General features: G+C 41.7%; 1 protein-coding gene across 7 annotated transcripts in view; it reads left to right on the forward strand.

The window, feature by feature from the left end:
* The first annotated feature begins 1,695 nt into the window (after nt 1–1,695).
* SLC10A7 (solute carrier family 10 member 7) overlaps nt 1,696–15,377 on the forward strand; it is a 322,601-nt gene continuing 308,919 nt past the window's right edge. For 6 of the 7 annotated variants that reach the window (XR_003029939.2, XM_010813719.4, XM_024977431.2 and 3 more), the window contains exons 1-2: nt 1,696–2,037; nt 9,560–9,642. Coding sequence is in view for 6 of the 7 variants with exons in the window: in XM_010813719.4 (XP_010812021.2) it covers nt 1,938–2,037; nt 9,560–9,642 (183 nt within the window). In the remaining variant the exon portion in view is untranslated. The remainder of the gene's footprint in view (nt 2,038–9,559; nt 9,643–15,377) is intronic. The other variant, NM_001076292.2, reaches the window with a different exon arrangement.

Here is a 15,377-nt window from a genome sequence, read left to right on the forward strand (position 1 = left end):
GGACATATACACTATACCACTGAATCTTTTTAACAGCCTGATGGGACAGGTTTTTATTACCATTTTATTAGACATAAAGTCCATGAGAACAATGTAAGGTGGACTCCTATTGGTATGTTAGTTGCTCAGTGGTGTCCAACTCTTTGCAACCCCCTAGACTGTAGCCTGCCAGGCTCTTCTGTCCATGGAATTCTCTGCAAGAATACTTGAGTGGGTTGCCTTTTCCTTCTCCAGGGGATGACAAATGTCTTTATAGGAGATATACACAACAGCAGCCACCAATGTGAAAATAGATGCAGAGACTGGAGTGCTGTGGCCATAAGCCAAGGAAGCCAAGTAATGCCAACAACCAATAGTGGCTATAAGAGACACGGAAGGATTTTCTCCTCACAAGCTCCAAAGGAAGTGTGGCCTTGGCAACACCCTGATTTGGGACTTCTGGCTTCCATTTTGAGGTATATGTTACAGTATCCATAGGAACCTGATGCAGAATTCACAGTGCTTTGTGTTCTTTCCCTTTAGGTAACCACTACAACTAAAAATCATTTCCAGTGATCAGAGTTCTTGGTGAGAACACAGCATTTTCCTGATTTATTTATTGGGGTGCATAAGCGAAGGAGTTGACATTCCTGCAGGGTCTATGGGTAGGAAGTCCATTCATGAAACTAGCAATGTCACTGTTTATCAGAAAACACTTAAAGGGAGAAATGGGGAGGGAAAGAATCTTGCACGTGGGGCAATGGAAGGCAGGACCCGCCCTCCCCCGCCCCAACTCGGTGGCTCACCACTTTTTCCTTGCCGAACCTGACCCTCTTCCCACAGTTGCCCTGATGATGGTTGGGCACGGTCTGGGGTCTAGCAAAAGCGTGCACTCTTCAGAGAAGCCAGCTCAGACGCCCACTCTGACCCTCGTCAGCTTGGTTGAGAGGCAGGGAGAGAGCTCGAGATCCGGTCTCCGGTAGCGGGGCTGAACCTCCAAAGTCCCCACTCCCGGGCCGGTAGTGGCGAAGGGGGTTGGGGCTGAGGGCCCTTCCGGGGGCGACCGACCTGGGGCTCTGGCAAGCCCTCCCGGACGCGTCGGTCCTCTGTCTGTGGGCATCTGCTCGGTGCCCAATCCTCAACCCATTTCTCGAGGCTAAAGCTTCCCCGCTGCGGGGACGCAGCTTTCCCCAGGCGGCTGACGAGCTCGGCTAACTCCTGAAGCGCCGAGAGCTCGGAGACCAAGCGCGGCCTCCCCTTCCCCCAGCGTACACGTCAACGCCGGCGTCCAGGAAGCGTCGTAATGTCTCGAAGAGGCTCGCCACCAATAACCCTGCAGCCCGCCGCTCCAGCTGCCGACGGAGAAATCCCTGACTCAAGAGCACCCTGACCCTTCCCGCAGGTTCAAGGCGAATCAAAAGAGAATCTTTCCGCAGATGTACTCCGAGAGGGCGGGTTGCTGTGCCTACAGGGCGGGTTTGTTGGAACCCTTGATAGAACAAGTAGGCTGTGGCTCCTCACGTCACTCCCCGTCCCTGTCATTTTTAAGGTTCCTCAGGTCTCGACTGCGGCGAGTTTGTCAGCCCTACCAGGCAGCCAGCTTTCCTTCCCTAATCGCCAGCGCCGGCCGTTTTCGCCCAAACGTTCGCTTTTGAGCGTTTGCGCTTGGGAGGCGCGGCTAGAGCCGCGGTTTCGTGTGTGCTTCTATTAGGGGCCGTACGGTAGAGATGGCGGCGCTCAGTGAGACTTTCCTGTCACTGGATACTACTACTCCCAGCCCTCCTCCAAGCCGCCGGAGCAACCCCCTGGTCTTTAATTTACAAGTAGCAATTTGACTTGCTCTGCTGCATGTCAGGTGGGAGCTTGGAAAGTGTGGAGAAGCCCCGGGGATTAAGCGACCGTAGCTTAAAAAGAAAAAAAGCCAAGCAAATAAACAAAACCCACCCACCCTAACAAACATGAGGCTGCTGGAGAGAATGAGGAAAGAATGGTTCATGATTGGAATAGTACTGGCGATCGCGGGAGCAAAGCTGGAGCCGTCCATAGGGATGAATGGGGGTAAGTGCTCCACCTCTGCATGCTCCGCCGCGGTTCCCACTTCAGAACTAATTTTCGAGTCTTGGACAGGAGAGGGAGACAGGAATTGGGGAGTGTCTGCCTCTCTTAGGGGCACTGACCAGCCCTTGGTGTCTTTTGGCCTTTTAGCTGATTTTTCAATTTGTCAGCCCCAGAGAGGATTTATAACTAGGAAGGAGGCAAGGGAATTTGAACGCAGGTTGCCTTTGCCGCGGACTAAGGATTGAGAATCCTTAGTGTCAAGCAGTGAGGTTACCGAGAATGAAACTTATCCCTCCTGCCTTCAAAGTAGCATCCTATCCCAAGGGACGCTAGGTTGCCTGGAGTTCCTTATCTATCGGAGTGAACACCATTACCTTGTCCATTTTCGACACTCCCCTCCCCCACGTTAAAAAAGGAAAGGCGGGCCGGCGGCGGGGGGAGAAAAAGGGATCCTCTTTCCTCTTCCAACTCAGATTTGGTGGCCCACATGTTGGAGAGTGGTGTTTTCCTGCCGTTCTGCCGCTCCACAAACTCCCAAGCCGACTGACACGTTGCACTCACTGCTTCCGTGTACGGCCGGCACAGTTGCTACACTTAGCAGTTTCACAGATACGGGCTGTGTTAGACCCTGTGTGCTGTGTATTTTGGCAAGGAAATGTAGGCGGGCTTAAAAATCACACCCAGATCTCTGAATAGTGGAATCCTTGTCCTGTGTGGATGGGCATTGGTGGAAATGACTGGAAATAGCATTAGCCTTTCCTGTCCCACCACACCTCCTCCCACCCTTAGACAAGCATGTCTCACTTTTCATAAATGTTCATTGAATTTCTTTAGTTCATTGTCTGCTTGACTTCGTTTGGCAGTTTTCATGCTTATTGACAGCATGCTTATTTCATTGCTTATTTCATGCTTATTTACACACCAGCCACACAGGGACAGATAAGGACGGAAGTGAGCACACAATGTTCATGCCAGAGTGAACAGTCAGGAGGCTATTTGAAGTTATTTGTACCTTTTTGTTCAAACATGATGAAAGTGAATGAAATGCTCTCTCAGGGGAACAGCGGTTCCTTCTACCCTCTGCCCTCAATACCTCCATTTAGAGATAGCTTCAGAAAACATTTAAAAATAATTTTTTCAACAAAGACAGTAGAGATTAAAACTTTTTCTTTTATGTTCTTTCCTTTTCTGTTCAACGTAGTCCACAATGTGGAGGATGTATAGCTGTGAGAGTAAAGCTGTTGGGCTGGTTATCCTGCTGAAGATACCAGTTTCTCCTTTGACATAGTTTCTCTGTGAGCTTTCGGGAAATTTGTGAAGGCTAGTATTCAGGTTCTGTCCAATCAGTTCCCTTGTCCCTGAAGCTTGCTGGGTATGAAGAGTGTTAGAGAGTATCTTTGTGGTGATCTCGGGTGTACGTTTCACTTGCAGAGTCTGTAGCTTACAGTGTTAGGTCTCTGATTTGCTGAGTGTTAAGGTGATGTTACAGGTAATGTATGATCCTCCACGTTGAGATCTGCAGAGACTAGGTTTGGTCAAATTCCTTTTTCTCTTACGTTCCTGGGCTGCTCAGTGGGATGGAGGGTTGTGGACTGCTGAATCCTTTTCCCAGGGCTTCCCCCCAGTGACAGGTGTGAGATGCATTCTTGCTTGTTCCCTCAGATTCTACTTAGTGAAGTTTTGGGGGTTATTGTATGTTAGAAATATTGTTTCCCATTTTCACTAGTCCCTATGCCATTAATCTAGAGTTTGTTTAATTATAAAAGAGGAGACTATTAAGAGCTGAGAGGGAACTTTAAATCCTTTTAAGCCAACATGTTTCTTTTACAGCTGAAGGTATTGAGACCTGAGGTCAGGTGACTCACCATAGGTCAAATTAGCTAGCTCAGGGGAGAGGAAGGACTGGGAACCGGGACTTCCGTTATATCATACCAGTTGCAACATCCATGCATTCTTGGCAATAAATCCATTCTTGGCAATAAATCATTAAAAATGAATAACCATTATAAAGAAAGGCTCTCTGTAATAAAGACGTTTTCCATACTCTGATTTTTATAGCCCAAAAGAAGCTGAGCAGATTCAGCTAATATTAGACAACTGTGTACTCATGTGATTTTTTTTTTTTTTTTTGAGAGAGATATCCAAGTGTAAAAGTTACTGTTTCTAAAAAAAAAAAGTTAAATGTTTGGGATTTGTTATACAGACCCTCAGGATAAGTTCTTGTATCAAGTATCTTCAATTGACCTTCCCACCTGTAAATCTTCTTCAATAAAAACAAACTTCCGAATAGTACCAAACAACACTTTGACTCCATTAGTTAAAACAACAAAAATTTAGGACCCAGGAGAGGAATGGTGGCTGAAAGTGTTCTGGCCTCTTGTGCTCTACAGAATGATCTAAAGCATCTCTTTTTGCTTGTCCCTCGTAGTCAGAAGTTTCATTTTTGGGTCTGTACACTGGAATTCATATACAGTTTGAATGCACTCACATTGACTGAGAAATTTTCAGTTGAACAGTTTTCTGTTCTCTTCAGCAGGAAGTTGTGATTGTTTTCAACTTGTTAAGAGGGTCTCCTCATCTTTGCCTGGATCACTACCTTAATGACCTCACTCTGTTTTGAAGTGTAGGACTTCTACACTTAAAGTATCACATCTTTGCTGTGACCTCCCTTTAAAAGCAATCTGTATAACCAATGGGTGAGTTATATATGGCTGGAAATTTACAGAGGTGGGAACGCTAAAGTGAGAGAAGTTGAATGACTTTCCACAATGGAAAAAGTGGAACAGATACCAGCGTAGATCATTTAATTCTTACTTTTCTGTTCTTTTTACTCAGTTACATTTCATGTTTAAATATATTAAAAAGTTAAACGTGAAGAGCCAGGAGAGATGTGAATGTGCGATTTTCAGGTGTAGATATTCTGTTGCATTTCAACCCAGGGGCACCCTGAGCTCTACCCATCTTGGAGTTTACCAGAGTTCAACACTGTACTATTCATTCTAGGAAAGAAAGGCTTCTTTGGAAGTATAGAGTAAGCTTCTTATTTCTACTTGCATCTATAACTGAAATTATTGCTATTAATAAGACATACCTTCTAAAAAGGAAATTGCTTCATTTTTCCTTTAAGAAAACATAACCAGAAACATGCTCCTGCATAAACTTAAGAACATTAGCATGAACACCTTAGATGAAGTTTAGGAATGAAATTTACTTGATGATAGTAGGTTTTATGAAATAATAGTTTGTTGCATTCTTAAGCATTCCAAATAATTTTCTATCTTCCCACCCCCATTCTCATATTTATAAAATATGAGTTTGAAGTCCCAAAGTTGCTCTGTTTTTATGGTTAGTTTTTCTTTTGATGTTGCCATCCCATCCCATTTTCACTGATAAACCTCTTTTTTTTTGCTTTCGTTTAAGGAAAAGTTCTAATTTACATTTCTCCTTTGCTCTTTATAGCCATCGCAAGATCTGAACCTGGTTATATTCATGACTTGGAAGATATAATCATGACCTTGGAGAGAGGCCAAATATCATTCCACAGCATAGTTTCAACTCTCACCTCTGTGTAAATATTTATCAGCTTTTAATTTCAGCCCTGCCAGCTTCTAGTTCCTCCTTCACACAGTGGACGATCCATTAGCAGCTGTCTCAAAGGGGCTTTAGGTTTCTCCAAATTAGAATTGATTCCTCCTTCCCCTTTAAATGGTACATTGTCAGTGGACCTGGAATAGCCTCACCAGGTTCTTCCATGGATTAGAGTTATTTAGATCTGCATCTAATAAAAAAAACCAGTACACATTGTTTTTAGGATTTAAAACATTCAAAGTGAAGCATCATTCCACTGAATTGTGCCCATTGGTTAATAGTTATGATGTTTGTCTATATATGTGTATGTGTCTGGAGTGTGGGAAGAGTTAGCTTTTTAAAAGATTCAGTTGTTGGCTAACTAAAGTAAGCTTTAGCTGCCCAAAAGAAACATGCAGTCCAAGTCATTTCATGTACTTGCTATGGAGATGCGTCTTTGGATATGTTGCCTAGCTATCGCTTGCAAATATACTGTTAACTCTGTGTATGTGTTTTAGTTACTCAGTCGTGTGACTCTTTGCGACTCCATGGACTGTAGCCCACCAGGCTCCTCTGTCTATGGAATTCTCCAGGCAAGAATACTGGAGTGGGTTGCCATTCCCTTCTCCAGGGATCTTTCTGACCTAGGGATCAAACCTGGATCTCCCACATTGCAGGCAGATTCTTTACTGTCTGAGCTACCAGAGAAGCCCATACTGGTAACTCTAACCCATCATATACAGAAAATCAGGGTCACCACTGTGGATAGAAGCACAGTTGAGAAGAATAGATCTCAAAAAACACTTGGGATTGAAGGAAAAGAAAAATGCTATGAGTTTTTTTAAAAAGCAAACAAACAGGATATTAAAAATTCCTGGAAGGCATTTACTTCCAAAGTGAACCCGATTCCTGGACTTTCAAATCTGCTCCTGAATCACCTTTCCTCAGCTTTGATGAAATATTATTCCAAAGTGTGAGTGGCTGAGATAGATTCACTCACAAGTATGTTGGAAAAAAAAAATGTACTTCTTTTTTGAAACTCTTTCACTGCATTGAAGTGTAACACCTCTATACCAGCCTTCTCCCTTTGCTCCTTTTTTCTCAGATCATAGCAAAATGATCTGTGTGAATGCCAGGTATCTAAAATAATGTATCACAGTGTTGAAGGAGATCTTTGTTTCTTTTTTTCACTGATGTACTGCTGCTGCTGCTGCTGCTAAGTCACTTCAGTCGTGTCCAACTCTGTGCAACCCCATAGATGGCAGCCCACCAGGCTCCCCCGTCTCTGGGACTCTCCAGGCAAGAACACTGGAGTGTGTTGCCATTTCCTTCTCCAATGCATGAAAGTGAAACGTGAAAGTGAAGTCGCTCAGTCGTGTCCGACTCTTCGCAACCCCATGGACTGCAGCCTACCAGGCTCCTCTGTCCATGGGATTTTCCAGGCAAGAGTACTGGAGTGGGGTGCCATTGCCTTCTCTGAAAATGTAGCATTGTAGTAGCATAAAAAAGGTTTGTGGACTGAACTTCCTTGGTGGTCCGGTGGCTAAGACTCCGAGCTCCCAGTGCAGGGAGCCTGGATTCCATTTCTGATCAGGGAACTGAGACCCACGTGCTGCAACTAAGACCTGGGGCAGCCAAACAAATAAATAAATATTTTTGTAAAATGTTGTTGACTGACTGAGTGGTGATTCTTCCTGAGCTTGGGCTTTTTCATTGAGCAGTACGTATAGGAATGGTGGAGAGTGGCAGGCAGCGGAGGAAGCACGATTTTGGTCCTGTTGTTTGGCTCTGCAGGAGTGTATTCATTCCCTAACGCTGCCACGACCAATTTCCTCAGACTGGGTGGCAAAAACAACAGAAATTTTTTTTTTTTCCCAGAATTCAGACATCAAAATGTGATCATGGCTGTCTGCCCACCGAATGCTCTAGGGAGGAGCTCTTCCTTGCTTCTCCTGGCTTGTGGTTACCAGATGTCCTTGGTTCCTTGCCTCAGTCTTCACAAGGCCATCTTCCCTCTGTTTGTGACCATATCCAGAGTTGCCTCCACTTACCAGAATACCAGTCACTGGATTACAGCTCCCCCCAATCCAATTAGACCACTTATTAATAACCTGATTACATCTGCAAAGACCCAATTTCCAAATTAGCTTCATAGGTTCTAGTAGACATGCATTTTGGAGGGATACTATTCAACCTCCTGCAAGAGGGCTGTATAAAATGTCAAATATGAGGTGATCTCAGATTTTAAAATGTTGGTCTGTGCTAGGGTTTCTCAACCCTGGCACTATTGATGTTTAAAAAAATTTTTGCTAATATTTATTTGGATTTATTTAATTAGTTTTCAATATAAGAAATAATGAAGTACAGATACATTTGAACTCCCCTTTTTTTTATTGGAGTATACTTGCTTTGGAATGTTGTGTTAGTTTCTACTGTTATTGACATTTTTGGATATGATAATTCTGATACGTTTGATTTTGGATATGATAATTCATATCATTGGATATGATCATTCTAAAAAATATTCTCCGGGATGTTTAGGAGAATTCCTGGTCTCTACTAGATGTCAGTAATGCACCCTACCCCCTGAGTTATAACAACCCCAAAAAATGTTTTAGAACATTGCCAAACGTCCATGGGTGACAAAATTTCCACAGCTGGAGAACCACTGTTATATGGGGATAAAATGGCACTTTCTCAGAATTGCAGCGTTGTCCTTTGGTTAGTGAATTAGGTCTTCAAGTCAATTGTGTCTGCTGTTGTTTGTTGTGTAGTCGCTATGTCACGACCAGCTCTTTTGCAACCCCGTGGACTGTAGCCTGCTGGGCTCCTCTATCCATGGGATTTCCAGGTAGGAATACTGGAGTCAGTTGCCATTTCCTTCTCCAGGGTATCTTCTTGACCTAAGGATCGAACTTGTGTCTCCTGCTTTGGCAGCTGGATTCTTTACCACTGAGCCACCAGGGAAGCCCCCGATTGTGTATAAGCTACATCAATCAATAAATATTAGAGTCGTCCCTGTTATACCCATAGTATTAGCACCTCTAGGGTGGTGCCACTTTGTCTCTAGAGAAGATTTTCCAGAGGTGAAAGATCAGCCCTATCTGGTTCACCACAGTATTCCTGGGGCCTGGCAAAATTTAATCTTAGCAATCTTAACAATATATTGTTAAGTACTCTGCTACTTGGGCTTCCCAGGTGGCTGAGACAGTAAAGAATCCGCCTGCAGTGCAGGAGACCTGGGTTCGATCCCTGGGTTGGGAAGATCCCCTGAAGGAGGGCATGGCAACTCACTCCAGTATTCTTGCCTGGAGAATCCCATGGACAGAGGAGCCTGGCGGGGCTAGAGTCCATGAGGTTGCAAAGAGTCAGACATAACTGAGCATCTAAGCGCACACACACACACTCTGCTACTCTGTATGCATTATCTTATTCATATAGTAAGTGCTCAATAAATACTTGTGCTCTGAGTGCATGCGGGCAGAACTGAACGTGCATGAATATAAGGTTTGATCTCTGATATCCTAGGAGAAATAAGATAATATTTGCTAAAAAGAAGGGGACTTCTTCCACTGATTTTCTTCTTTTGGTGGTGCTGGTGGGGGAGAATTTTGATTGTTATATAAGCACAGATACTGTGGCAGATAAAATCAGAATTAATGTAGAAGGATGCTGCCTGTCTGCTCTCCTGTGTGAGAGCAGTGTTTATTTTCATTCTTCTGGTCTGAGGATTCTGTGCTGAACTGGACGGCCGTGGTCCTTGCCCTCCGGAAAATCCTGTCCAGAGTTAGGCTGCCTCACAGTGAACACTCAGCTCTGTCAGCTCATTAGTACAGTAGAGGCAACACCAAGATTTAAAGTCCCCTTTGTTCTCCTCCAATGGATTCTTCTTTCGTGTCAAGTAAATGCCTGTCGGAAATGCTAATCTAACAGTGACTCATTTCTCTCTCTTTAGGACCACTGAAGCCAGAAATAACTGTCTCCTACATTGCTGTCGCAACAATATTCTTTAACAGCGGACTATCATTAAATACAGAGGTACTGTTACCTATGGGGGCACATGAAAAGCAGGGAGAAAAATTTAATTTGCGCTTACTGCTTTGAAATTTCAGTTTCCTTTTGTAAAGCCATGTGTATTTACAGTCTGAAGGCTTCCCTGTCACAGAGAGTGACTTGCACCTCTGCAAAGGACTTGAGTTTTGTACCTAGTAACTGCGTATCATAGATACTGAACTATAGTTGGACAGCGGCATGGAGACCAAAGGAAGGTGTGGTTAGAGTGGTTATGTTTTTAATACAGTGAACTGAAACATCTACTTCCGGTCTTTCTCAGATTGTGTTGGTCACTGTAGTGGCCCCTGCTGGGGCACTCTGGAGCCACTGATGTTTAGTTAGGTTTCCATAACTTGTGGATCTTCTTTAGCTTCTAGGACTTGTGTTGCTCAAGTGCTGCTGCTTATAGTTTTTAACTAATTTTTGTGTGTTTTTTTTTAAAGTATATTCTTTGTTGGCATATCTATTACCTATTAATATGGCATATCTATTACATATTAATATATAAACGTATTAATGAATGTTTTAACTGAAATGCAGGAATTTTTCACATTAAACCACCATCTATCATGAACACACACAGGTAATTTTATTTACTGATCTAGCTATCCCTGAATATGAGATTCTTTTAGAATCAAACAAATCAAGATATTTTAACATCCGAGAGAGGAATGAGTAGAATTTATGATTCTCCTTTGAATTGTAATAAAAGAAGAAAAGAAGAAAATACCCATTTACCTTTCAAGAAATTATGTTGAGCTTGTAAAGTTGTCATTCTAAGATATGCTTATTCATATGTAATATGTAGGTAGGGACTCTTACTATGTCAGGATTTGGGGCATTTTTGGAAATAGGTTTAAAATTCTGTTTCCACATTACATCTTGCTTGTATTTATTTTAATTTTCTTTTAAGTGTGCTTTGAATAAAAACTGTATTTAGTTACCTTCACTTTTGACCATCCTAGTAGCAACTTGGAAAAAGCATGCTCTGACTAAATTTATGTATTCTGTAGTTGTCAAGTTGGTATAAATCTTACCAATGGGGCATTTTTGATATAGAAGGGACCCCTGTGTAATGTCTGAGAAATTTTGTCTCAAGAATTTGAAATATTGTCACTAATTACTTGCTCTTTTGAAACTGACTTAGAATGAGATTTCCTAAATAGGTTACATTCTGGTTTTTGTAAGTTATGTTGACGTGAGAGGACTATGGTTGGTGCTTGGGGGGGCGGGCACAGGCTTTCTCTGTCAACACCTGAGTTCTACATTTGGTTCTCAAATGTGGGATCCAGTGATACAGAAAGATACTTGCCACTCCTGTGGTACTGGATGGCTCTTCCCTGGAGGTCTTCCTGCTGGCCTTGGCTGATTCTCTTTCTGGAACAGGTGCCTCACCCAAGCCCTGTGCTTGAGACATTGCTCTAACTACATCCCCTGCTGGCTGCTTAATGTCTGCAGCTGTTCTCTGTTGTGAAGTTGCCAAGTCAATTCCAACTCTTTGTAACCCTGTGGACTGCGTCCCTCCAGGCTCCTCTGTCTATGGGATTTCCCAGGCAAGAATACTGGAGTGGGTTGCCATTTCCTTCTCCAACAGTTTTTCTTTATGCCTTGGGAAATCTGGCAAGATTTGATTCTCTCACTCCTTTAGTTTCTTGCTTAACACTATACTGTCAAGCAGCCAACTCTGTGGGATGCAGGAGTTGAAGAAGGAAGAATGTCATACTTACCAGCATTTTCTAAGGACCAAATTCTTCTGTAAGCACCTAGGAAACCTTCATCCAGCCAATTTGGCTCTGATGATGAAATGCCTGGATCCTGTGTTTTATCATGGTATCTAAGCAGCCATCAAAGCCACTTCCTCCATTAAGGGCCCTTTTCAAACTAATACAATATTAAGTCATTTTCAAGATCCATTTAACTTAAGATGCCCTAGATTGCATCATTATGTAGTGTTAAACCATCACTAGGCCTTGCTAATTTCCCAAGCAAGTGAACAGTTGTAAGTTAGGAGGTAGCAATCTGATCTTCATGTTACTTGTGTTTTAGTTAGTAATCAAATTAATATCAGCCGGGGCTACTATTTTTTTTATCCTACTAGGTCCTGGAATAGTGCATTTTTGCACATAGGAGACAGCAAATTATTATTAACTTGAGTCTATTTGCAAGCATTTACATTGGTCCCACTCAAGTTTGATTTATCTTGAACATTTCATGTAGTATTACTTATATGTTGAGGTAATGATGTGTATTCTAAAATTTGTTTTGTTCATTTATTACAATTATAAAGGACTGTGTATTAATACTTCATGCTAAAAAGATTTAATGCTAAATCTTGTTTTATAACTCTTGGTTTCTAGTTTGTGAAATACCTGTTGAAATGGTTTCTGAACTTTCTTTTGTAGTGTTATGAAATATGGTCACATTTGAAATATATTTTATATTTAGTTAGCTTCAGACCTGCAGTTTCAGAGGATTAGTCACTGAAGAGATTGTAACGGGACCAATCTCACTTAAACAGGTACCCAGACGTGCTTATGACCACAGGTCCTGCAGCCTTGTAAACTTGTGCTTAGCCTGGGAGAGGAGCAAAGATGAACAGAAAGCTCAGAGCCTGAGAAGGGTCCCCAGTAGACTAAAATGTTTAGTTTTCCTTATTTTCCTAAACAGATCATTTTTTCAAAAATCCTATTAGCTTAGAAGTAACTATAGCAAATTCTAAACTTGAGGCTACTGCTGCTTGTATCCAGCCCAGAGCTATGAGGCTGCTTCTCAAAGCAAATCCAGTAAAGGTCAAATAAGGGTTAGCAGGGAAATTGGTATGTAATGAAAATATTTCCAAATCCCAGTCTGAGCCTCTAATTTTAAGCAATTCTTGATGCTGTCAGTGAGGCCCCGGTATGTGGAGTATCTCTTTAAGTTTATTTTAATGGAATTCGACCTGTATTACATGTGAGTAAACAAAATGTCATGCGAAATCAACTTTTCAATTATTCATGATGGTGTTTAAGTATGTGGCCCTAAATTCTACACGGATATGTTTGGAGTAATACTCTTTTGAATTTTATAGTGTTTACTTGCTTTTTCTTTTCCACTGCTACCTTATTTTAGCTTTAAGATTGTATGAAGAAGATACAAAAAATATAGAACATTGGGTTTTTGTGACAGTCTTGGAATCTTTTCTTGGAAACATTTCATGTCTGTTAACTCCATGTTGTTAAGAAGACCTTGATGACCCAACATAGCAGCCCCTTGTGATTAATTTTGCTGGCTTCTTTACTGTTCCATTAGTCTGATACAGTGTCACTTGTTTCTAATCGTCATTTATCAGGTCAGCTTGTATTTTTTTAACTACATTTTTTATAACTTTTTTCATGATTCCAAAAGTAGTATTTCTTCATGTAGAAAGATTAGAAAGAATAAAAATAACTGCTCTTAACGTTGTGTGAATTTTAGTCCTTTTTTCCTAGACATATTTTTTATATCAGTTCATTTCAGCTGCTCAGTCATGTCCGACTCTTTGTGACCTCATACACTGCAGCACGCCAGCCTTCCCTGTTCATCACCAACTCCTGGAGTTTGCTCAAACTCATGTCCACTGAGTCAGTGATGCCATCCAACCATCTCATCCTCTGTCGTCCCCTTCTTCTCCCGCCTTCAGTCTTTCCCAGCATCAGGGTCTTTTCAAATGAGTCAGTTCTTCACATCAGGTGGCCAAAGTATTGGAGCTTCAGCTTCAGCACCAGTCCTTCCAATGAATATTCAGGACTGATTTCCTTTAGGATGGACTGGGTGGATCTCCTTGCAGTCCAAGGGACTCTCAAGAGTCTTCTCCAACACCACAGTTCAAAAGCATCAATTCTTCAGTGCTCAGCTTTCTTTATAGTCCAACTCTCACATCCATACATGTCTACTGGAAAAACCAAAGCTTTGACTAGATGGACTTTTGTTGGCAAAGTAATGTCTCTGTTTTTTAATATGCTGTCTAGGTTGGTCATAGCTTTTCTTCCAAGGAGCAAGCATCTTTTAATTTCAAGGGTGCAGTCACCATCTGCAGTGATTTTGGAGCCCCAAAACATAAAGTCTATCACTGGTTCCATTGGTTCCCTATCTATTTGCCATGAAATCATGGGACCAGATGCCATGATCTTAGTTTTCTGAATGTTGAGAATTTTTTATTACTTTACAATATTGTGGTGGTTTTTGCAATACATTCACATGAATCAGCCATCCCCATCCTGACCCTCCCTCCCAACTCCCTCCCCATCCCATCCCTCAGGGTCATCCCAGTGCACTGAAAGTTGAGCTTTAAGCCAACTTTTTCTTTCACTCTCCTCTTTCACTTTCATTAAGAGGCTCTTTAGTTCTTCTTCACTTTCTTCCATAAGGATGGTGTCATCTACATATCTGAGGTTATTGATGTTTCTCCCGGCAATCTTGATTCCAGCGTTTCTCATGATGTACTCTGCAAATAAGTTATATAAGCAGGGTGACAATGTATAGCCTTGACATACTCCTTTCCTGATTTGGAACCACTCTGTTGTTCCATGTCCAGTTCTAAGTGTTTCTTCTTGACCTGCATACAGATTTCTCAGGAGGTAGGTAAGGTGGTCTGGTATGCCCATCTCTTTAAGAATGTTCCACAGTTTGTTGTGATCCACACAGTCAAAGGCTTTGGCGTAAGCAATGAAGCAGAAATAGATGTTTTTCTGGAACTCTCTTGCTTTTTTTTTGATCCAGTGGATGTTGGCAATTTGATCTCTGGTTCCTCTGCCTTTTTTAATACAGCTGGAACATCTGGAATTTCACGGTCCAAGTACTGTTGAAGCCTGGCTTGGAGAATTTTGAGCATTACTTTGCTAGTGTGTGAGATGAGTACAATTTTGTGGTAATTTGCACATTCTTTGGTATTGCCTTTCTTTGGGATTGGAATGAAAACTGAACTTTTCCAGTCCTGTGGCCACTGCTGAGTTTTCCAAATTTGCTAGCATATTGAGTGTAGCACTTTCACAGCATTGTCTTTTAGGATTTGAAATAGCTCAACAGGAATTCCATCACCTCCACTAGCTTTGTTCATAGTGATGCTTCCTAAGGCCCACTTGACTTCGCATTCCAGGATGTCTGGCTCTAGGTGAGTGATCACACCATTGTGGTTATCTGGGTCATGAAGGTCTTTTTTGTACAGTTCTTCTGTGTATTCTTGCCACCTCGTCTTAAAATCTTCTGCTTCTGTTAGGTCCATACCATTTCTGTCCTTTATTGTGCCCATCTTTGCATGAAATGTCCCCTTGGTATCTCTAATTTTCTTGAAGAGATCTCTAGTCTTTCCCATCCTATTGTTTTTCTCTCTTTCTTTGCATTGATCACTGAGGAAGGCTTTCTTATTTCTCCGTGCTATTCTTTGGAACTTTGTTTTGTATGTAGAGACTTTTAAAAATAAAGAATTTTTAAAAAGTGTATATATATTATATATATGTATACATATTTTTGCATAAATATGCACATACATACACAATATACAATTTTATTTTTCTATGTTATATTGTATAATGGTAATTTTTCATGTAATTTAATATTTTACTTTTTCTTTATATTTGAAAGTAAGATAATTTGTATTTTATTCACTTTTATGAACATAAATCAAAAGATATAAGTGTATTTATGATGAGAAATATTCTTTTCACCCCTCTACTAAATACTCAGTTCTCTTCTCTGGAGGAAAC

The sequence above is a fragment of the Bos taurus genome, chromosome 17 (assembly GCF_002263795.3).
Source record: "Bos taurus isolate L1 Dominette 01449 registration number 42190680 breed Hereford chromosome 17, ARS-UCD2.0, whole genome shotgun sequence".
Classification (NCBI taxonomy): domain Eukaryota; kingdom Metazoa; phylum Chordata; class Mammalia; order Artiodactyla; family Bovidae; genus Bos; species Bos taurus.